Source organism: Aulonocara stuartgranti, assembly GCF_965226115.1.
Source record: "Aulonocara stuartgranti genome assembly, chromosome: 3".
NCBI lineage: Eukaryota > Metazoa > Chordata > Actinopteri > Cichliformes > Cichlidae > Aulonocara > Aulonocara stuartgranti.
In genome coordinates this window covers 40591302-40614838 of record NC_138941.1, presented here as the reverse complement: position 1 = coordinate 40614838, position 23537 = coordinate 40591302, and the positions used below count along the sequence as shown (strand labels likewise).

General features: G+C 44.2%; 3 protein-coding genes across 3 annotated transcripts; 2 read left to right on the top strand and 1 right to left on the bottom strand.

Annotated features, from left to right (window-relative positions):
* Positions 1-76: 76 nt before the first annotated feature.
* On the top strand, positions 77-5445 carry tinf2 (TERF1 (TRF1)-interacting nuclear factor 2). The gene is made up of 10 exons (XM_082525900.1): positions 77-413; positions 532-734; positions 2121-2210; positions 2594-2689; positions 2765-2875; positions 3001-3124; positions 3212-4046; positions 4443-4501; positions 4581-4657; positions 4966-5445. The coding sequence occupies exons 1-10, from the start codon at positions 386-388 to the stop codon at positions 5083-5085; spliced, it is 1743 nt and encodes a 580-aa protein (XP_082382026.1). The 5' UTR covers positions 77-385; the 3' UTR covers positions 5086-5445.
* Positions 5446-5564: 119 nt separating this feature from the next.
* dhrs4 (dehydrogenase/reductase (SDR family) member 4) lies at positions 5565-10784 on the bottom strand. Its single transcript, XM_082525908.1, has 10 exons — positions 10674-10784; positions 10353-10478; positions 10068-10183; positions 9616-9793; positions 7289-7390; positions 7012-7082; positions 6868-6919; positions 6209-6343; positions 6044-6099; positions 5565-5961 (listed from the first exon to the last, which is right to left on the bottom strand). The coding sequence occupies exons 2-10, from the start codon at positions 10362-10364 to the stop codon at positions 5847-5849; spliced, it is 837 nt and encodes a 278-aa protein (XP_082382034.1). The 5' UTR covers positions 10365-10478; positions 10674-10784; the 3' UTR covers positions 5565-5846.
* A 94-nt stretch (positions 10785-10878) lies between these two features.
* On the top strand, positions 10879-23506 carry efs (embryonal Fyn-associated substrate). The gene is made up of 8 exons (XM_082525899.1): positions 10879-10988; positions 11487-11691; positions 12485-13807; positions 14633-14752; positions 15945-16889; positions 17068-17139; positions 20971-21228; positions 21310-23506. Exons 2-8 carry the CDS (start codon positions 11680-11682, stop codon positions 21493-21495), a joined length of 2916 nt encoding a protein of 971 aa, XP_082382025.1. The 5' UTR covers positions 10879-10988; positions 11487-11679; the 3' UTR covers positions 21496-23506.
* Positions 23507-23537: the final 31 nt, after the last annotated feature.

The following is a 23537-nucleotide window of genomic DNA, read 5'->3' as shown; positions in this document are numbered from 1 at the left end:
TGCGCTTGTGTAAAACGTTTCAACACACGCCAGGGGTGGAGTATTGTGTTTTGATCTGAAGCACCGCCCATTCGGCAGATTCCAATGAACACTGCGAATGACTGCGAGCCTGTCAGTGAAGGCGGGAGGACGAGAAGGCAAACTTTTGATGGACGTGAACGAGCTTTATTTGCATCGCGGGAACAACAGCAGTGCCATTTATGTTTATCAACAGGTGACTCCAAACAGTACTCGAGCTAGTATGTGTTATTATTCCTAAATAAGTTCCTCAGCATTCAGTGTTAGTGCCCGTGCTATTTTGAAGCTCAGTGCGGTTAGAAGCTCTCCAAGTTGCTAAGCTAACGTCAACTTTAGAGCCGGTTTCCTTCTGGACTTTTTCAGTGGAATGGCCCCCAGAAAACCAAAGGGAAGCTGTAAGCGTAACGTTTAAACTGGACGTGTGGTGATTGATGCCACTATTTCCAACTTTTACTGTCAGGAGCTCATGCAAGTGTGATTCAGTACTGTAGTCTATTTTTGTTTCTTGCGCAGATGCCAGCCTTCCTTTCGCTGCTCTCCAGCTGCTTGCCCCGCCTGTGCGTCTGGTGTCTGCAGCCCTGTGGAAGGTGCTGAAGCGGAGGGATGTGATGCAGTATGGGGTTGTGGAGGAGTTCGTGACATCTTCCTGTGAGGCTGTGCCTGGGTTGCTCACTGTGAGACACCAGGGCAGGCTGACAGTGGGGCTGAGAGCAAGAGTGAGTATAACAGGAGAAGCTTCACCTCTGTTGCTTGTGAAGCTCGCACACAAGAATTTCACTCACATGTACCTGCACATGTGATGTGACAATAAAAGTGATTTGATTTGGAAATCGGATTTAAATGTGTGCTTGAACCACTGTACTGTGTCCAAGAATGGCACAGTCCCAGTCTCCACCTCTGCAGCTTTAGCCTGGAGTTTGCATGTTTATTAGGGCTTTGACATAGTATTAAAAAGGAAGCACACCATCCTAACCTCATTGCTGGAAGACAGCACAGCATCGATTAGGAAAAGTAACACTATGAACAAACTTGGAGTCATTTCTGACCAGGATATGTCCTGCAGATTGCAAATTGAAATATTATGCAGGACTGCTTTCTTTTATCTGCTCATCATCTTTAAAATTGGAAGCACTCTGTCTCAGTGAACCTTTTTCATGCATTTATTTCATTTATTGCTTCTAGCCTTTAAAATTATAATTCATGATTATCAAGTTGCTCTAAACACTCCTTGAAAACCCTTCAGTTGATCCAAAATGCTGCAGTGAGAGTACTGACAGGGACTAGAAAGACGGAGCATATTTCTCCTATATTGGCTTCGCTTCGTTGGATCCCTGTTAAATCCAGAATTTAAAATCCTTCTTCTTGCATACAGCTTGTCATTAATAGACCTTATATTATCCCTACAGTACACTTCCCTGTGAGAGTGCGTGTTTACTTGTGGTTCCTACAGTATTTAAAAGTAGAATGGGAGGGAGAGCCTTCAGCTTTCAGGCCCCTCTTCTGAGGAACCAGTTCCCAGTTTGGATTTGGGAGATAGACACTGTCACTACTTTTAAGATTATGTTACTCATTTTGATCCAGAATACTGTAGGGTCTTTATATTACAGTATAAAGTGCCTTGAGGTGGACTGAATTTTATACCAGTGGGGAAAAAAGCCATAAAGACAAACTAAATCTTTGAACCTTTCAGTTACGAACCTTTCAGCAGACAGACGTTAGTGCCTATGTTATGCCCCTCAGCACTTGTTGACGCCGCTCTGTGCCTTAAAGTGGTCTGACACTTCATGGTTGAGTTGCTGTGGTCCATAAACACGTTCACTTTGCAATAACACCACTAAGAGTTGATGTTTGAATATCTAGGAGGGAAGAAACTTCACAAACTGACTTGTAACAACAGTAGCAGTTACCACGCACTCATTCTCACACCATGCAGACCTTTTTATAGAAGAGAGGAAAAACACACCAGTGATGCAAAATTACAAAAATATGATGGCGGTCCTATCGGAGGCTATGAGAGTGGAGGCGGGGACTGTACCTGGTGTTTCTCTGTAGTCAGATGATCTTTACCTCGTTCTTTTTTTGTTTGTTTGTTGTTTAACAAGTTGATCTTGGAGCTGTGCAGTTCACAGCCTGATGCTGAGGTGATTGAGGAACACCTGGAAAGAGTCCGTGTACCTGCTGGAACTTCTTCAGTAAGTGACCTCACAGATCACACTGCCGTTTTTGACAACTTTTATTCTGTGGCGAAAATTTGATACTGATTTTCCTCAGTGTTTTCATATTCCTTCTGCTCTGTGATTGATTCATTTCAGGCACTGACCACAAAACATGGAGCTGATTTCGGAATTAAACATTGCTCAGTTGAACCTTTGATATTTAGGGAAGAGCTCATAGTGTGTTGCAGCACAGTACTTGTAGCTGAATACTTGCATTGTGATGCAAAGATTATGTATTCAAAAAGACGATGTGCCAAATGGGGATTTTTATGTTACCAATCTACATGTCTTATTTGCTTACTTGCAGATTTCCTGATTGTGGAGAAAATAAATGTAATTTCTTCTCTTTTTCTTCCCAGAGTAAGGATGTAAAACTAATGAGAACAGTGAGAGATTTCCATTCTTTGATTCACACGTTCCTCACAGACCCAGCGATTAGAGAAAAGTTCTACAAAGTGAGTACCTCGCCTCTGCAGCACACACTTCAGCACCTCCACCTGTTGATGAACTTTCACGCCCTCTCCTGACAGGAAGTGTTTCCTGTGGATTACGGAGCAACGTTTGACCAGGAGCTGGAGAAGCTGCTGTGGGAGTTTTTGGTTCGACTGGACCAGCTGCTTCCTGTTCCCAACCTAGTACAGGTAATGAGAAAACGGCTGTTTCCATAGCGTTAGCCATGATTTATTGCTCTTATCGTCACTGCTTTAACAGTTTCTGTGTGCAAGAATTGATCTAATATTTGGGTTTTATTTAATTTTTTTGTCAGACTGCAGCGTGGCTCAGTGACGCCCCCCCTGTCCTGGAGGAGTGTGCACGGGCAGCCACGCAGCCCCAGCTCCTGAAGATTTTACTTCAGCATGAAACCTGCCTTGGCCACCTGGAGTCAGCAGGTTGAAAAAGATAAGATCTGTGTTGTGACGACTGTGACGGGAAGACTTTGAGTGTCAGCTCATGATAATGCTCTTTGCTCTTTACAGCGTCACTACCTCCGAATATGGGAGACTCCATCCTGGCTTCACTCTCTCTGCCACCATCCGGAAGAGTCCCATCAGATCAGCCGACAGCAGCCAGGAAGTTGTCAGTGGATGAATCTGAGGGCGCCGAGCCAAAAAGCAAACCTTCATTTATCGCACCTGTTATTGGACTAATATCGAATGAAGACGTCCCGGTCTTGAACTCTGGCATTAAAAGAACACAGAGAAGTGATGGTCCAGCTGACAATGCTGGACATGAGCAGCTGAACTCCAAATTCACCTCAGTGAAACAGAGGCCAAAAGCCAACGATAAAGGAGCGAAGGAAGGGCGAGAGCAGCTGGAGGAGGAGGAGGGATGCACCCCAAGTCAAAGGAGTGGGGTGAAGCGCAAGAACTCTGACAGAGGAGAAAGCGATTTGGAGGAGGAAGAAGTTCTAAGTGTAACAACACCCGTGGAAAAGAGACTGAGCGGGCAGACGCAGAGTAAAGGTGGCCAGAGGAGGAAGGAAGGCCAAGCAGAAACTATAAGAAAAGAGGGATGCAGCAGGAAAGTCCTGGCAGCCCGGATGAGAAAGCTAGGTGTTAAAACACTATATCACCCTGAAGATCAACACCTCTACTCTGTTTTTGTCGATTGTCTGATCATGGAGCCCAGGGTTGTCATCGAAGAAATGTCAGCTGCTTCTCTCAGGGCTAGTACATCTGGGCCAGAGGAAACATCCTCTTACCAGGCACAAAACAAGCAGAGGAGGAAGTTACCGGCCACAACGTCAACGCAGAGACAGACAAGCAGCCATCTGTCGTCTGACACAGAGTCTCCCGGCTTGCAAGACAAAGAGTAAGGGACTAAAGTGCATAATGGCAATAAACCAAGCACTGTGGTCTGTGTGAATAAGTAATATATGGGTAATGCTATGGCTGCATATTTGTTTAAGAACATGTTTGAAGTAAAAATAGATATTGTGGTTCAGTCAACTCGTTTAAACATGGTATAAACTGTCTGAATACAATAAAAACATCTGATTTAGCTCCACAGATTTCTGGTTTCTTTTGTCTGATATTAATGACTTAACTATGTGCAGCTAGATCACACACACTGATCAACATTTGTACTTCAGTGTTTTCTGGTTGCCTTTAGACTTCAGTTAGAAGTGCACGAAGCTAAGCAGTTCAGCTCGATGCCCCCCCCGTGATTAGTCACCAGTTAACAGCTACTGTTGTTTCCCCTCAACAGAAACCATCCTGCACTACACAGCATGAGAAGCTCTCCCTCTCAGCAGCAGAGTGACACAGGTGAATGTGGGGTGTAATTATGTAAGAAATGTATCACCTGCAAAGGTTTGAGCTTATGTGTGTTTACTGTTCTGTTCAGAGGTGCTGGCCGGTGCAGAAGATGACGACTACGTGGCTGATTCAGAGGATGAGGCGACGAAGAACTTCAAAGTCAGGGTGCGTATTCAGAACACATCCAGTCTTAGCTTTGATTATACCTGAATGATGTGCAGTTTCAGACAAAATAGAATAAATGGGAGTGTAAAGCATAAGACTCGGGGGGGTAAAATCGGCCTGGCAAGGACTTCAATCTGGCACATCGGGTGGCTTTGTAAAATGTGGAGGGCATGAATTGCAGGCTCAAATACATGTTCATGAATTCTTACAGCTCAGTGTAAAATAAGTTACATGTCCGTGCGGTAACTGATGCCTGTAACACAGTAAACTCTTATTCTTAGTGCTTTGAATCCCTTTGTCTCCCCCAGCTGTTTATGAAACGCTACTACAAGACCAAACACGGCACCTACGTGCCCACCCTGAGGGAGTTTTGGAAACCTGCGATGACCCGGCGCCGCTTATTGTCTGCTGGACACAAACGGAGGTGATGAAATGATTTTTGTCCTCCACCGGCGACATGGTCGGAAAGAATAACAGGTTTTTAAATGCTATTGAGACTGATGGACACTTTTATCTTCCATTTGCTTGAAATAAACCTGACTCAGGGCGATTAAAACTTGAACAGGTGCTTTGACATCGTGGATAAACGTAGCCACGGTTACAGGCAGTGTCATACAGCTTTTTTAAGTCATTTAAATTGCATTTTTTAAAAACATATCTGGATTGTCTGTTACAAATGTGAAATATTTTTAACTTGCAATATGTAATAATATCTCTGTTAATAAAGTTTGTGATTTTTGTATGAAATATATGAAATGAAATGCAAAATAAAAACTGGTTGATGATGAGACTGGTGCACGCTCCATTTGGTTCATCGATGAAGGCGAAGCTCTCAAACGGCTCCTGACGTTCAGCTCATGTAATGACTGTTAATAAAACCATCCCTGGCCTGTAAATCATGAATATGTTTATGCACTGAAAAAGCTTTTATCTCATAGCTGGTGCCGTTTAAAATGACACATTTCCTCATTTTAAATTATTTTCTTTTACAAAAACAGATTTTTCATTAGAAACCTTTACACAACAAAAATCAACCTGGAAACTCAAGATGCTCACAGTAACCCAGAGCTCTCTGCTTCATTATATTGGTTTATATTAGTGTGTTGTAGCTCCTGCGCTAAGCTTAGTTGTGGCTGTTCTCTGCCAGCACTTCAGAAAAATAGAAGAAATCCAATTAAAAACGATGCGTTCAAAGTCGACAGTTCATCCCTCCGGTCACTGTGATGGTCTCTCCGGTGATGTAGGACGCTTCCTTGGAGCACAAGAACGCGATCACACTTCCGATTTCCTCCGGTTCTCCAACTCTGACAGGAGAAGCAAATTCAACGTGTCAAATCCTGGACTCTGAATATTACCAACAAGCTTTCCTGTGACCTTGAACTTCACCTTTTAATGCATAGCTGCTTTTTGAACTCATCCACGATGCCTTCATTCTGCCACAGCTGGAACAAAAGAGTTTATTATAAAAAGTACAACACTAATAAGAGAAAGCACGACTGAAATGCAACAAAAACCACATTTTTAGCAAAGGACTCCAGCGCGTGTCCTCACCGCAGAGCTGAAGCGGGTCTTGATTATTCCAGGGGCCACGCAGTTCACTCTTATGTTACTCTGAGCCAGCTCCGGGGCCAGAGCCCGGGTTAGACCCAGCAAGGCCGTCTTACTCACGCTGTAAGGACCCAAAGCCTGGAGAGGTGCACATGCACACCACGTGAACAGGTTTGCAGAAACAAAACAGAGCATGTCACTTCTTTACATTCAGGTTTATGTCTCACTCGTTTTAAGTGCATATATCCATTATTAGCTGCTTCCTTATTAACACGGCGCCACAGCGGGTGCCTCTGCATGTTTGACTTGGCACATTTGCCTTTCCAGACACAACCGCCAAGGGATTTTTATGTTCTTCTGAAATCTCCTGGTACACTAAGACTACCTTACCAAACAGGGTTTCTAAGACTTTTCTCCCACTTCAAAAGCCATAAAAGCTCAGGCTCCACACCTCTAATGCTGTGTCAAACACTGGCAGATACTGGAGTCTGTGAGTAACATAGATGCTTAACATTACAGCTTTTCTCCAGAGAATTGCTTTCTCACTTCCATCTCTATGTCTCGATGTGATGTAAGGAGGCGACCAACCAATCCTGACCGCACTGATGAGATTCAGTCACAGCACCACACGAATTCCTGCCAAGGAGAAATTCCTCACTGACCTGCATTGGTTGGTATCCAGCCACAGATGACACAAATATGACATTTCCACCTCTGAAAGAAAAACACAGACCTGTGAGAGGTGTTAGAAATATTACAGCAGGCAGGTTTTTATGGACGCCCCTTTTGGTGCCATTGTCACTCACCCTCTCTTCTCCATATGAGGCGCCACCAGCTTGGTCATGAGGAAGGCTGATTTTACGTTCACATCTAGGATCTGAAAAATGTCGACACAGTGACAGTGAATACTTTAAATAACAGAGTGATCTCAGAGTGACGTAAACAGCTCTTCAGAACCACATTTTGGATTTATGTTGTTTTTTTATGACAACATATCAGTGCTACTGTATCCTTCATTTTAAAAAATGCAAATTTATGTCGTACATCATAAATGATTGGTGTGGGCTCAATTTTTGTACGTACCTTATCCCAGACCTCCTCTGTGGAGTCCATGATGTTTCCAAAGAAAGGATTGACTGCTGCATTGGACACCAGGATGTCAATGGCCCCACACCGATCCAGAGTCTGTACCAAACACAGAGCCAAGCACTCGTTCACGCTATTACACAGTGACGCCAACAAGTGGAGGACATTTTAACAGACACGTGCACTTCACCTCTTAATGCAGTTTGAGTCACAAAAGCAGCTGCTGATGTGAACCACGCTTTGCCCAAAAGATGAACTGTTTGCTTTCATGAAACTCTTACAAAGTCGTGTAAAAGACACTGTTCAGATACACTGTCTAAAACTCAAAGCGTTTTACTTGCGTGGCCGCTGTCGTCCTTAAAAACAAGCGTTGAATACAATAAGGTCAAAGGTACGCCACTAAATACTAAACAAAGTCCAAAAGGAGCTCAGAGGAAAAGCTAAAGGAATGGCTGGAGCTGGTTCACATCTGTCTTAATGAGTCTACCATGCAGGCATGTTTTACGTGGCAGGACTCCACAGAAGAAACCACAAAAAAATGTAAAAAAAAAACCTCCACTAAAGTTTTCCACAGAGCACCTTAGCAGTCCACAGTGCTTCTGGGAAACGTCTGCAGTCTGATGAATTGTCTGAATTGCTCATGACCAGTTGAGTGATGCAGCATGACAGCGACCCCAACCTTAAAAATACAGCAGACCAAGAAAATCTGCTTCACCTTAAACCCATCGGTTATTGTGGAATGACATCACAGACCAGACATCCTAATATGGCTGAGCTGGAGTGCCTCTTTAAGACAGAGGGGTCCATTATCCCCCCTGAGCACGTGCAGCTACAGAAAGTGCTCTAGGTAACCACCAAACCACCAAAAGAGGCTCAGCTAATGGTTCCCACTTACTTTTTTCCACCACCACTGAGGATGATGAAAGGGGACTTTTTGCTCACAGTAACATGGAGAGTTTCAAATAATGACACCAGCATATGTACAAGTAATCACTGTGAGCCAGAAGCTCAGGCTCAGACCGCCCGAAACGCTCAGCTTCAGGCAGCTTTCTCTGCTTTTAGCTCTCTGTGATGTCACTGAGCACAGATATCCTTAACATGCACATGTCAGGCACAAAGCTCTGACTGTGAACACTGAGGTAAATAGAGATAAGCTCCAGACTGTCCAAATAGTCTGTTTTTGAGAAGCAGCCAATCAGATGAAAGCACAGCAGTGCATGATAAGTGGACTTAAATAGCATAGACTTATACAGACTCATTCACCCAGTCACACACACACATTCATACGAGCTTTTATCTGTTCACACACACTCAGCGGGTGCAGTCAAACACCGATCCACCAACTCTCTGATTGGTAGATAACCCGCTCTACCACCTGAGCCACAGTGGCTCTTAAACTGTGGGGAAAGCCCTGCAGGTGTGGTGTGGATGATCGGGGACTTTAATGAGTTTGCGTCAGAGCTAAATATGTTAAAACACCAAAGTTACAGAGTAACTAATAACAGATGTAGACAGGCAGCTAAAGGCAAAATTACAGTTTTTGGACAGTTTGGTAAGACCATAAGAGTGGGTTCAGTTCTTCGTGGGAAAGAGCTGTGACAGCAACTTAAATCTTGAAAACGCTTTACATACAGTCCACATTAGAAACGGGAGGTATTTGAAACAGTCATAGTGGTTCTCTGAGTCGTCCAGTCGCGCACAGCTGTAGTTTCAGTGCTTGTGTTAGCAGCATGCTCTGACTCTGCCCTTCACACAAGTAAGAAGCATCTGGGGTGGAACTATGGCCAGATTTTAACTCATTGCCAGTTAGTTACTTATTTCCTGCATAGAAAAGGAGGGAAACTGTAACTGGAAGCGTTCCTGTTGCTGACAGGGCAGAGGAATGTGGCAGCGAGGGACTTCGGCTTCATATAAAAACATTATAAAAACACATTTTCACAAATAGCAACTTTAAGTGGAACTACATTGAAAAAACAGCGAAAATATCAGGCTGAACTTTATTCTACTAAAATCCAGCTTGGATTCCTTTTTATTGTTAATGATTGATAAAAATTGTTAGGTGCACGTTGGCTGAACTTTTCTCCACCTCTCAAGTGGCTCATGCCAGATAAAGTTTCATAGTTTTTTCACAGAGGATCAACTGAGGGGCTAGACATATAATAATTATTTTGAACCATGAAGCTACTCTAATAGAGTCCAAGAGTAAAAATATATGTAGAAATGAGCACCCATTTAATAGTTGTGTTATAATAAAGAGCCAAAGCTTGGTCTTGTATAGTTTATGTGCTGCTCTACACCTCTGAGCACGATGGACGGCTTCTTACCATCTGAACCAGTTGTTCTCGGTCTTCCCCTTTCCCAACATTACAGGTTGTTCCAGTCACTTGGATGCTCTGGCTCTGCAGCAGTGCCACAGCTTTGTCTACATTGGCCTGCCGCCGGCTGCTCACAACCACATGGGCACCTCTTTTTCCCAGAGCCTGAGCCGCAGCCAGCCCGATTCTGAGGAGGGGGGAGAAGAGCTCTATGATGCATCGCTTTAACCCCTTTACAGCAGTAATTACTCTCATGAATGTGCTGAATCTGAGAAATAAGCATTTTAGAACATACACAAAACAATCAAACAAACATGGACTAAGCTCTTCTATTACTAATTCTCCAATAATCAGTGATTTGTCATGATTGGAGACAGGTGACTAACACAGTCCTTGCTTGGTTACTGTTTGTTTTTTCATGGACAGCACCAACAATCAGGGGTCAATCACGTCATTTTTACCCATCTGTGGAGGCAGTGACTATGGCTACTTTGCCAGAAAGACTGCTTTGAGACATATTTCTTTGGCCAGCTACAAGATTGGTCCTAAGGCACCTGAATACACTCCTCAGCATCACCTGTGGACAGAGAGCACGCACGGATATGTTTTCAGCGCAAACAGCAGTTAAGTAGGGCAGAGGCCATGCACTTTGTTGAGCTCGCATTCCCAACTTTATTGTCACTCGCAGTCCGACATTTTACAAAGCAAATGCAGTTGTGCAAATGTGACGAAGAGGATTGTCTCACCCTGCAATGCATGAAAAGCTCAACACGAAGAGGTGCAGAGGAATAGTTTGATAAAAGACTCTCAAAGACCTTTGACTACTGACGATTCGTGTCGCTACAGTCGATATTTTCCGGGTAAACGTCCCCCTGTCAAAATAAAAGCATACAGCCTACTTCGCTCGCAATTGGCTGTGTGCATATGTATATAAAAGTGCTGAAACCATGCTCACTTTAATAATACTAGTAATTGTGCAAATTAATCTTTTTTCTATGGCAAATAAAGATAACAGCAGTTGCCAACAGCAGCTGACCGTTATTTTTCCCCATTTGAAAATCGTTTACCTGGTTTACAGAGTCAGTCGTCCTTAAACGCAACTTTTAGGAACGAGCCAATCAGAAGAGCTCTATTTTTGAAGCGACGGCTAGCTGCGCGATTTTACACACGTCGGGATTGGTGTAAACGCTGGAATTTACGCCCTGGTGTTACTTGTAGATCAGCGAAGCTCCGCGACCTAAGAAAGGGGCGGAGATAATTTTGTTGTCATCGAAGATGATTGAACGGCGATGACCGCAGATTTTCACGCATGAAAAGAAGGGATTTACGTATCAGAGGCTGTACCCCAATGGGAAGTTTATCGGCGATAAGAAAAGAGAAAGGTAATAATTTTCATTACGGCGGTCCTGAGTGCTAACGCTGTTCGGTAAATAAATCGCCTTTGGCCGCTTTATACGGCGGTGCCATTGTTGTTTTGAACTAAACCAGCACTAGCTAGCGCAGCGTTAGCCCGCGTTGGCTGGTGTTTAGTGGCTAGGCCGCGACTGCACGTCTATTTATACTGGCTACTGTTCAAATGAATTATCGTTTGACCTAGATAGCGGTTTCATACACAGCTGCACGCCGTATTTTAGACGCTCACTGCACACCGCTTCTTTTTTGCAAACGATGCTAAGCTGTTGCGGGCTTCCCCCGATAGGGTTGCCTTTAAAGAAACGTTACTGGGCGTGGAAGGCATAGACAGGTGTTACCTCCGTCCGCCTACCTTTCAGTTTCACGCGAGACTCAGAGCGCACGGGTGAAGTTTTGCTGTCTATACCTATTACATGTGACTCGTGAGAAAATAAACATTTAAAAAAGCGTTTCCGTGTGAATTTTAGGAGCCTTATGAAGACCGGGGACGACGGAGCCCCCAGACCGGGCGATGTGTCCTAAACAGAGCCAGCTGTGCCTCGGCACCGAGGGTCTCTGCCCACCGGCATATCCGTGACAGCTGACCTCCCAAAAATGACCCGACTGGTGTGGACACTTGAGTGATAATTTCTCGCAGACTAAGCTGATCACTTGGTAATCATGTCTGTCTCGGTGAGTACAGTTTTTCTCTTTATGTTCGTGGATTTGCATGTGTTCGTGTGGCAGTGTCGCAATAGCTCGGATACTTTGAAAGTCAAGGAATAATTTGCTTTCCTCGCTTTCTTTCTTTCTTTCTTTCTTTTAAACTGGTTTATTTGTTCTCTGTGTCTTATATTGGGATCCTCAGTGCCTCCATTGCAAAAGAGGTCCCACATGGCTCATTGGAGCTCGGTTGTCCCCGGGGGGTTGGTTTAGAGAATGAAAGGGGGCCTGACTCTCTGGCTTTGGGTTGGCAATTAAACCCTAAACAGCAAGGGACAGATGTGCCTCTCATCCCCTCCCCCTTCCCTCTCATCCCGCTCATTACCATTAAGCTCTTGTGTCCATTTGATCATTGATCCTCCCTGACTGTGGCCCTCTTTCTCCCTTCCTCAGGATGAATTGCACAGCTGTGAATTTTGATTTGGCTTTTAAATTTTCCATCTTTTTCTTTTTTTGTTTTGTTTTGTTTTCGTTTGCTAATCCCCCCCCCCAACCAGGTCTTTCACACAGACATTTAACGAGATCTTCCCTATTCACTCCCTTTCACTCTCCATTCAGCATCGAAACAATCACCCTTTTTATACTCCTCACTTGGCACTGCCACGTCAATGTACTTGTTTGTTTGTGGCGTGCAGGGAGTGTGAATTCAGGCTGTTGATTAATTTGTGCTTTCATATGGCCATTTTAATTGTTGTTTTTGTGTGTGTGTGTTTTTGTGGGTCAGTGCTGATCACTGCTGCTCTCGTCTCTTCCTCCTGCACAGACGGTATTGGCAAAGGCGTTGTTTGACAACACGGCAGAAAGCCCAGAAGAGTTGGCTTTCCGAAAGGGCGACATCCTCATGGTTCTTGAACAGGAGCAGAGCGGCGGGCCCGGGTGGTGGCTCTGTTCGCTGCATGGCAGACAGGGGATCGCCCCCGCTAATCGCCTTCGACTCCTTCAGACCGCCCCGCCCCCTGGCTCGGACCCCTGTCGTGGCTCCAGTGAAGACTCGGTCTACCTGTCGCCTGGTGCCCCGCTGGCTCGGACCGCGAATGATGCGGACGGAGTTTATCGCTCCCCGCCAGCGGTGGGCGAGGGACGAGGAGCGGGGTCGAGACCAGGGGAGCTACGCAGAACTGAGGGCGGGCGGCCACGCTCGCACTCTAGCTCTGGCACCCGGCCCAGACCTGACTGGGATATCGGGGTGGTGGGGCGGCCACGCTCACCCTCTTTGAGAGGACGAGGAACAGACATGACAGGAGCGGTTTATCAGAGCCCAGTGAGTCCCGCGCCTGCAGCAGCTCAGCATGCGAGGCAGCCAGGAGCTCACCTGGCTTCAGAGTCTGTGTATCTTGCCCCCAGCGGAGTGCCGAGGACAGCCGATGAAGCAGAGGACGCTACATATCTTGTTCCCAGAGAAACAATAACCACGGGGGCCTCGGATGACTGTTACTTGGTGCCCAAAGGCACGCCTCTTGCAGGCGATGATGTTTACCAATCCCCAACGGGAGGCTCTGTGGCCAGTGCTTTTTGCTCTAATGGACCATTGATAACCAATGGAACTACAGCTACCCCCCAATCAAAAGCGAACCAGGACACACCTGGGATGTACCAAACACCCACTTCTGTGGGAGTGAGCCTTCCGAGGACACCAGCAACAATTCTGGCTCACCACTACCCGCCTCAGATAACCTCTGCCCAAGCGTCTCCTCGAGCCCTGCTCAAGGGAGCTTTGCCCACCCCTGCCGCTGCCAGGGGCAAGCCCGGCCTTGCCTCTCACCGGGGATCCCCATTGCTTATCAGAGCTGGCCAGGTCAGGGCTCCTGGATCGCCAAATTTCGCCCGCAAACCACCTCCACCAGCACCTCCAGTAAGGAGCGTCACCAGGAAGGACACACAACCATCACAGCTGTCAGCTGACTCTAACTCTGTCCCCAAATCTGCTGCTCAAGCAACTTCTGCAAGCCTGCAGCAAGAAGAGGGCAAACAGAGGGCAGCCCCCCAGGGAACGGAGGAAAGGACGAGTAATGGCGTGGAGAAAAGCAGCAGTGTGCAGAATCAAAAGGGAGAAAATCAGGATTATTCAGATCCTGTTGATGATCAGGTATGTGACGATTATACTTAAAGCGATTAAAAGTTGTTCTATCTAATTCTTCAGTATTTATAAAGTAAGAATAAAGTTATTACCTGTTAATAACATCCTGGCTCAGCAGCTCTGCATGCTGTGAGGGCAGTGAGCCTGTTTCCTTGCTGAACAGAAAAAAATCTGCGTTTCCTGTTCAGTTTTGACCATTTGATAAAAAGAAATGTGACTCATATCAGATTTTAAAAAAGTGTTTCGTTTTTGTTAAATGTTTGTTTTTTGTTTCGTTCTTTGGAAACCCTGCTGGGTTTCATCTAGGGGGTGGGGGAGGAGGCATTTTTAGTGGTGTGTTAAACAGGTTGGGTCGTCCTGTAATGTTGCTTTAGTTCTCAATATGATGACATCATAAGCAGTTTTTTTCCTCTGCATACAGAAGATGTTTGTGAAAGAAGTGGAAAAATCACCAGAAGTGTTACAAAATAACTTTAAGTCAGTATTTTTTTAAGCATGGCTTGATTTACAACAGTTTTGTTTATCAAATATCAGGAAACTGCATAAACTTGTGTTAACTAAGGTAACAAAGACTGTTCTCTAACTATATGTGGACTGATTGTTCTCATGTCCGTTGTCAACGCCCCGCACCAAAACTTTAAAGACGTCTATTTTGAGCCAGGAAAAGCCCTTCACCATGTACATGAATCCTTTTATTACTCCTGGATGGTACTTGTTTGGCAATAAACTTTTAAAGTCTCCATCATATTTACTGGGAATATTTTAGTGTTAAATTAAATATTTTTTTTATGGATTTTTCTTCTTTTTTTTTTAATTCTAATGTTGCCTTGGTAGGTATACGATACACCTCCGAAGGGCAGGTGGCAGCATCCAGTCCCCTCTGCACTTGGAGAAGATGACAGCATTTACGACACCCCCCGCAGTGTGCCACCGCAGGCCGACGCTGAGTCAGAGGTAAAGACTTTGCACACGAGGCTGACTTATGGATAAACCTCTGAATTAGTGTCTAAAGCAACTGCTTTATTTGTTGTTTGACTGTGAGCTGTCAAGTGGCTTTATATCCTCTTTGCCTTCCTTGTGTGGCCACGATGAGCTCCACTGCTGGCTGTGGTAGCTTGGAAGTTCAGTGTTTTATAATGATTAAATGTTTGGGACAAACTGTTTTCCTGTGGTCAATCCATCCACCTGTTTTCATATCTAGGTCCACACACATTTATTTAATTAATTAAGCCAGTATTAAATATCACTTAGAGGAATTACTGAAACAGTGGTACGTTGCAGTTGGTGCTTCATCTCCCGGCACACAAAACGCAAAATCAACTTTAGAGAGCGTCTGACAGAGAATTACTTACAGGGCTTCTGTGTTTCTGTTTTGTTCCTGTCATATTTTGACCTGACAAACATCCAGCAGAATCAAAATGCTCTGATTACCCCCAACCCTAGTATATTAATTTGCTGGGAACTGTGGGAATCTGCTGTGCTGAATGCATGCCTACACAAGCAAAGAACAAGAGATGACTATCATATACCCCGCCACTATTTCTTCCCACATTCCAGTATTAGCCTGTCTCCCTGCCCCCCTTCGAGGCGAGGCCACACCTGTCTCTGTGTGCTCCTGGAGCCAGTCTATCCAGTACAAATGCTGCTTCTATTTTTCTCCCAGTCACACCCATCTGTCACAACCATGCCAAGGATATACCACCGCCATCACCACCACCACCACCACATCCCTGCCCCCAGTGGTCTCCACTTTAAAGTTACTTGAAAATGTGTGCCAGCTGCTGGGTTATTTTTTCCCTCCTTGCCTGCAGTCACTGTATGTGGACTGCAGGCTCGCTTTAAGACTTAATGAATAAAAATGTGTTTCCCACATCAGTGGGAGTCAGTAACTCTTTGCTGGATGTACCTACAGAGTGCATATGGGTTCCCTTTTTAATGTAGCATATAATTGGTACTTACTGCATTTACTGCATGGATGAAATGTTGTTATTATTATTATTATTATGCCATTATTGGACTAAATAATAAAGAATCTACCTGGAGTATCTTCCTTCCTTTCTTCATATGTTTTTCAAATTTCAAAGTTTCGCAATGTTTTCTTTATTTATTTAAACAATCAAATCTGCTTTTCCCTCTTCACTGATAGGTCTATGATGTCCCCACAATCACTCTGACTAAGGCCACAGTAGATGTTCAGCCTGACGAAGCTGATGATGAAGTCTACAGTGTCCCTACACTTCCGGGCGTCCCTCTGGCACCGGGAGAGTCGACCAGCAGCCTCTGTGGGGAGGAAGTCCCTCAGGTCGGACGGGTTTCTTGTGTTCCTGGATCCGAGAAACGAGTCAGTGGTGGAGATAATAGCCGTGGTGACTCTGAGCCCGATGGTGGGATTTATGACATGCCAGCTCTGACTGTCGAAGTCCTTCCTCATTCCTCATCATCTTCTTCCACCTCCACACGCCGCCTCTCTGTGTCTAGTAACGGCTCTGGTGACATGCAGTGGCGAGCTTCGCTTTCCAGTCTGGTCCACTCTGTGCTCACCACAGTCTCCAACTCGCCCTCCACTCTGTCATCACGGGACCTGGCTACCTCACTGGCGGAAATCCTGTCCACCTGGAAAGCCAGTCATTCAGGGGATCCCCCGCCACCCCTTCAGCAGGCCTGGGCACGCTTATCGGACCTGCTCCCAGCGTTGTCTGCCGTCGGTAGCGCTCCTCCATCCGAAGGGCTCTTGTCGCTGGTCCAGCGCTCGCTTGAGGAAAGCACCCTCCTCTTACAGGCTCAGGGCCGGCCCCGTCTGCCTTCCCAAGAATCTCTGTCACGTAGGCCGTTGCCTGCGCTCCCGGTGCCTGATGGGAAGTCATCTGGAGGAGGAATGGGTTCCCGTAAAAGCAGCTGGATCCAGGAGAGGCCTCTGCCTCCAACCCCTCAGCCTGCTTTCCCCTTGCCTCCTACTCCAGCCACGGTGATGCTCACAGTGGGACCTGCTGATGAAGAAGATGATCCCAGCAACGAGTATGCTGGGATCGGCTTGACTCCCATCCCGGCTCCAGTTCCTACTGGAGACAGTGTTGGATATGTAAAGCTGCAGGTTAGTTTTTATTATGTTAGGAATGCATCGTTTTATAGTATCACATTAATTTCTTCCTTACCTTGATATTTATGCTATATATGCATCTAATTCCTTACAGTTTCTGTTATTGTGCTTTAACACATTTTTTCCTTTGCTGGTAACTAGTCACACATGTTCTCTGGTCACTTTGCTCTAGGGTAAACCTGAACCGCCTCCTGACGCCCGCACTGAGAACGGACAGACACAAACTATCACCTCAGAGCCACGGGTGAGCTGTTCCCTCTGTGTTTTTACCTCTGTTTACTTGATCCTTTGCTCCTGACTCACTCACAGTGATTCCCCACAGCGAAGGCATCGATTCACTCTTGTTTTCACAGTCTGCTCTGTTTACTAGTGAACAGTATGACTCTTTAATCCAGTTTGCAGCAGCTGTTTGTTTTACCAATACAAGCTTTATACTCCATAAGTTTACCTAGTGCTGTGTATTTGTATGCTGCTGCAGTCTTTCAAATGAATCTGTTTACTCCGCAGTTAATTCTGAAATCAGTCATCCAGGTTGACAGGAAAGTCAAGTAAGCACATACATCAGCATAAATGTATGAGGTGCCATCAAAAAAATTAAATTCTTTTTATCTGTATTTGGCCTCCATCGCTTCAGAACTAGTCACATTGTGGATGGATACGCTGTTCCTTGGCCCATTTTGTAAGCACCTCAGGCACCTGGATCTCCTCCACTGTGCCAAAAGAAATCTTGAATTCCATTTTGGAAAAGAGCATGAGGTTGAAATCTGGAGAATAAAGCAGAGCAGCAGGGAAAGATGGTGGTAGAGGTGCAGCCAAAAAAACTTGGATGTGAGCAAGCATCCATCAAAACTCTGGGTTAGCGCTGATCCTCTCCCTCAGTCACCTCAGGGTGTTTGAGGAGAACTCTGCTTTGATAGCCTGACAAATTGTGGCCTTCATCTCTGTGAACCTGGGCTTCTTGCATCACCATGTGTCAACCCTAGATGTATATGTGCGTGTCATCTGCACAGCAATTAAAAATATACGTTCACATACTCTTGCCAAGTGAGAGTATGAAGACGGAAAATAAAATGGGGCTTTAAATTGAACCTTGTGGTACACCACAGGCATCAACACGACCATGCTGTGCTCAGTTTACACACGACGACAGTCTCTGAGCTTTTTTTTTTAATCACACCTTGTCCTGTCTTGCGAAAACTCGAAGTCAGTTCTGTTGCATCAGACTGAAGTCATGTCTTCTTATTGCTCCGTCTGCATTTTTCCTGCCCCTCGCTACATTCCCTTGTTTTGTCATCGACGGGTAACAAGAGGTCACTTGTGGATCTCAACAGACTTTCTTACATAGGACGGAGACTCCAGGACAATGAGTGACAGAAGAGCACAGTCATCCTTTGAGCAGTGGCTGACGTGCTGTATGGACCCTCTGTTTGTACGACTCGGGTTCAGTTCAAGGCTGCCTGCTTTGACTTACCATATGCTAATTTGGTTATATATTTTCTGCTCTCATTAGCAGCTTTTTCATGTGTTATTAATACATTTCCTGTTATTTGACTATTATATTAGGACCGTTTTTTGTGTATGTATCACATGCTTTGATCCTATTTGGATTTTATGAAGACAAACAGCCTTAAACAGTTATTTGGCACAATTAACAGTGGCTGCAATTCTTGCGCAACTCTGATAGGAAACTCTGACATTTAGGACTTTGTCTTTGCTGGCTAATATTAAAATATGAAGTCAGTTGACTGAAGCCTAGAACTACTTTGACAATCAAATGCCTTCTCTGGCACACGATTTGTAAGTGGGGTGTTAATAAAATGTGAAAATGTCTTAAGCTTTGAGATGAAGGAATTTCTGGGCTTTAGGACGCAGTCCTGTGACAGTCTGTTTTGGTATTTTGGAGCTCAGTTAGGAAAGAAATAAATCAGAAGGAGCCATTTGGACTCTAAGACGTTTATTGCAGGTGGTTTCTCAGCCTCTTTTACACTTTGTGGACTAAATGATTAGTCAAGACATGGTTGCAGATTATTGCTAAGGTTAAAAAATAATATAGAATACTTTGCAAAAGTCTTGAGCCACCTTTCATTTCTTTATATCTGACTCTATTGTGATTATTTAATGTGGTCTTGAGCAATACTTCTCCAGTCTTTCTGAAGCTCCCTTAAAGTTTTTCTTTGGCTGCTTTTTCACTCATTTTCAGTCCAGCCCTCCTACCTGACCATTTTCAGATGTATGAATCATGCAATCGTAAAAAGCACCTAATTCAAGTGTTGAACCAGAGTTCTGTCTACACATCATAATTTAGCAAATAACCAATATTAAGTGGTATCTTTAGGCACTTTGTTAGTAGCAGCCTGCTGCAACAACACATCATTTGATCCCATTTTTTTAAACATATATTTATTGGATTTAGCATATTCCCAAATTTAGTTATGTATTTTTCATTACCTCACTCTCTCTCCACTTCCTCAACTTCCCTAAACAAACTAAACTCGATGTTACATTGTTTAACCATTGGTCAAAAGAGGGGCTATCAACATTCTCCCAGCATACTGCAACACAACGTTTGGCCTGGAGTAAGCAAAGGTAAACTGTCTTTCTCTCTGTACGAGATAAATTACAGTCATCTGGATAAATGCTTAAAATACAGAACACAGGACTTAACAGAACAGGGAAACATGGGACCCGAGAAATGCATTTTAACACTGAGCACCAAAACTTTTTACACTTCCACAAACAGTGATACAATGAAGCTTGGTGATTGGTACACTTACAACATTTGTCCAGTATATTAGGATCAAATTTATTTATTTGCAGGGGAGACATTTGTTCGCATTATCCAGTTAAAGTCTCAATCGGGTGTTGATGGTTTGGGTGTGTGTCTTTAAACATATTTTACTCCACTCAATGGGTGAAATATCTTCTAACTCTTGTATTCACTCCTGTCGCTTATTGTCTGAGGTGCCTCTGTGCTTCTCAACCAACATGTTATAAAACTGAGAGACCGAAGCAATTTTTTGTAACGTGTTTCTAGGATGGAAAGTGGAGGCTGTTGCACTGAATTTTTGATTGAGCCAGAATAAAACGTCATTTGTTATTGACTATATAACAAAGATGACACAGTTACAGGCATAAAATTGTATTTTTGCATCAGTTAGGTGATTCCCAAAGAGCAATTAGCAGAATATGGAACTTTTCTCAGTATTTTGTGAAATGTGTCCTTAAATTTTTTTTTGAAGAGACGGAACAAGTGGAGGACAAAAGAAATGTCCCCCAAAAATTATCTACAGCCGATGAACAGTTTCATGTTCTTTGTAATACATGGGGAAAAAATCCAACAAAGACCCTGCACAGGAGCTGAGAGATGCTTCAGTTGATCCATCTGCTGTTCACTGAAGCCTCATCAGAAGTGAGTGTCCACAGGCATCTGTAAGACACGGAGGAGGCTCTGTCATGGTTTGGAGCTGTATTTGAGCCAGTGTTGTTTGAGATCTTGTCAAAATTGGTTGAATTATGAACGCAGGTCATCATGAACATCAGATTATGATCCATTTAAGAACATCTCACACTGGCAGCATCTTCGTTTTTCGGCATGACAGTGATCCCAAAAACACAGCCAATGGAGTGGCAGAGCCTGGACCCTGAACATTATTGAAGCAGTGGGACCATCTTGACAGAGAAGAGAACCAAAGACTACTTGAAGAAATGACACCAAGGATTGCAAAAGAGAGTTCAGATTGTGAAGAATAAAGGCAGTCATACCAAATATTAGCTTTCTAGCTTGTACCACCTCTGTTTTTGCCTTATATACTATATTTTTATGTATGTTTCCACGTGTTTTAATAAATCGCTGCTCCCATTTTCCATGCACTATCCTAAGAAATAATGAGATTTGCACAGTGCTGTAAATATGTGCGTTGTGTTTTTTATTTTAATTTCTCAGGACTTCTTTCAGTTTGCTGTTTATGTATCTGAAAGTCTTGTTTTCATTCTCCTTAATTCAAATTAGAAACCTTCTGGCTACTTTCCTACATTTCTTGTGCAGATTTTCATTTTCCTTTCTCATCTTTTTCAGTTGACCCCCTCCCCTCCTCTGCCAGTGTCCCTCTCCCTGGAGGACTCAGAGCTGCTCTCCTTCTACTCCTCTCAAAGCCTCGCCCACCTCTCCTGCCTGGCGGATGCCGTCGATGTGCTCTTCAGCAGCGTGAAGGGAAACCAACCTCCTCGAATCTTCGTCGCCAGAGGAAAGAGCCTCATTGTAACTGCGCACAAGCTGGTATTCATCGGGGACACGCTCTCCCGTCTTCTCACGTCTGCTGACCTCCGGGCCAAAGTATGTGGAAAATTTGGCATGATGTTTAGATCCAGCATTTCATAGCGGTGTAATATCTTTAATATTTTTTTCCCCCATCAGATCACTACCTCGGGGGGACGGCTCTGCCAAGCTTTGAAGGCAGTCGTGGTGGCAACAAAGGGTGCTGCACAGAACTATCCATCAGTATCTGCCACCCAGGAGATGGTGGACCGTGTCGCAGAGCTCTCCCAGCAGGCGGCCGGCTTCTCCACTCTGCTGCAGCGTCTGGCAGAAATATCTTCATGATGTTTCTTAGTGCTTACGTTAAAACAAACAACTTTGTCTACACTACACATCTATTTCCTCCTCTCTGAAATGCCTTATTTGTTGTTACACTCGTTCATTACCCCTGTGCTTGAATGGGATGGAAGGAAGCGAAGCCGAATCCTGCGGCGAGGCGTTTGTTCCTCGCCACAGCTGTTATCCAGCTGTTTTCACCGTGTTGCGTGTGTCGCCTGAGCGCGTGCTGGTTTGCTTTTGTTTCTCCACTGACCTCTGTGCTTTGATGCCAGGCAAAAATAGTTTTTTAAGTGTTAATTTATTGAAGAATTTGAAGCCCCTGTGTGGTTTAAGTGTCCGTGTGGACTTCCTATTTTGGGAGCTTTGCTTTAATGTGCTTGCCATATTTTTTTTTCTCCCCCCCTACCTCTCACACGATAGCCATTTTTCCTTCCTTCCTCTATTTATTCAGCCACCCCCGATTTCCAGAAATAGTCCAGAGGAGGAGACTTTACATCCTTTTTTCTTACTGTGATACCTGAAGGGCCTTTTGTGATTATCAATTCAGAAGCTGCAGAAGCAGCATGTTGTGTGTGTTTTTGGGGGGCTTTATTTGGGAGAAATGTTGGAAGTTTTCCCAGCTTCTATTCTCAATCTGTGCAAGTGTTTGCGTGTTTTGTGTAGTGCCCCATTTCCACTTAACAAGAAACATCTCCTCATTCTTCAGTTTGCACGTGTTTCACATCTCTATGAAGAAAAACAAAAGCTTTTTTGTCACAGACGGAGAATATGTCTGTGGGTCGATGAAGGGGTTTTTGATTGAGCAACGTTAGCTGGGTGACAAATTGCCTCATCCTATTCTTTCCCACAGTCATGTGGCAGGTTTGGTAATGGATGCGAAACCTGTTGACCGAGTTCACCTGTCTTCACACGTCTTGTTATGACTTGCATCACTTCTCTTCTTTGACTTTTGCTTTTCAGCATCATTTTCCCATAAACTGCCTGTCATCGCCTCTTATTTATGTCCGCTTTGATAGTTTGAAGCCATCTTATTGTGGAAGTGCACATCAGAAACCAGTTGTGATTATTATGACGGAACAAAGACGGGGACGACGGTTAACTCTACATCAGTTTGTGGGACTTTATTGTGATCGTGAACCTATGCCTGTGGAATGAAGCATAGTCTGCTTTTCAATTTAAAAGAGACACTTTGTATTTTACAATCCATGAAAACAAACCTGTTTTGTGTCTAACACTACTCCACTTTTCATACTGACAGGTGCACAGCACGGCCTGTGAGTCATAATTGGTATTATGCTCCTCTCTGCGACAACACGTCAGCATATTCACACTACACATCTTGTTTGTGAGAGAACACAGCCAGGGGGATAAAACTTGAATATAGCACTACCTTCTCTTCTGGCAATCATATTACTTTGCCCCCCCCCCTTTATTTCCCCCTACTTTTTCTTTTTCTAATGTTTCAGATTTAAATTGTTGACTTGGTTTCCAGCTTTTACATTTTCTTTGCTGCAGTGCCACCCTGTGGAGGTTTGAAGTATTTTCCAATGACTAGCAGCCTGTTAAAATGGGCTGTGTGTGTGTGTGTGTTAAGGGAGCATGATGGGCAAGTAACCTTTAGCTGTATATTTATTGTATGCCAACGTTTATGTTCCTTTGCTTTCCCCATCTGCATGGCTTTAATTTGCTTATACTTTATACATATATATATGCACATCCTTCACCTGAGTGATGTGATTGGGTGATTTGCAATGAACAAAGTTTTTCTTTTTCTTTTTTTTTCCGAGTTACAGTTCAAAAATGGCTGTCTTTTCTTTTGTAACTGGATGGGGTTTTTTTTGTTTTTTTTACACTATTTGAACTCAGTATGATCTGTTATGCATATTGCTGACATATAGAAGTGAATGCTTTTCCTACAGTAATAACAGACCTAATCCTCCTTATTTTTAACACTACATTGGTTGTCTGTCTTGTATTCCTGTTCAGAAAACACAAATACATTTTTTTGCAAATAAAATATTGTTTGTTTTATTTGTTGTTGTATTACT

What these genes read in the sequence shown, in the direction of transcription:
- tinf2 (XM_082525900.1), top strand. Translation starts at nt 386, where the DNA reads ATGGCCCCCAGAAAACCAAAGGGAAGCT. An exon ending in CAGAAAACCAAAGGGAAGCT is followed by an intron (nt 414 to 531) that starts GTAAGCGTAACG and finishes TTTCTTGCGCAG; the next exon opens with ATGCCAGCCTTCCTTTCGCT. An exon ending in TCAGCAGCAGAGTGACACAG is followed by an intron (nt 4,502 to 4,580) that starts GTGAATGTGGGG and finishes TGTTCTGTTCAG; the next exon opens with AGGTGCTGGCCGGTGCAGAA.
- dhrs4 (XM_082525908.1), bottom strand. An exon ending in GTCACTGCCTCCACAGATGG is followed by an intron (nt 9,794 to 10,067) that starts GTAAAAATGACG and finishes CCCCCTCCTCAG; the next exon opens with AATCGGGCTGGCTGCGGCTC. An exon ending in CAGAGGAGGTCTGGGATAAG is followed by an intron (nt 7,083 to 7,288) that starts GTACGTACAAAA and finishes GACATTTTTCAG; the next exon opens with ATCCTAGATGTGAACGTAAA.
- efs (XM_082525899.1), top strand. An exon ending in TTGGATATGTAAAGCTGCAG is followed by an intron (nt 16,890 to 17,067) that starts GTTAGTTTTTAT and finishes ACTTTGCTCTAG; the next exon opens with GGTAAACCTGAACCGCCTCC. An exon ending in CTATCACCTCAGAGCCACGG is followed by an intron (nt 17,140 to 20,970) that starts GTGAGCTGTTCC and finishes CATCTTTTTCAG; the next exon opens with TTGACCCCCTCCCCTCCTCT.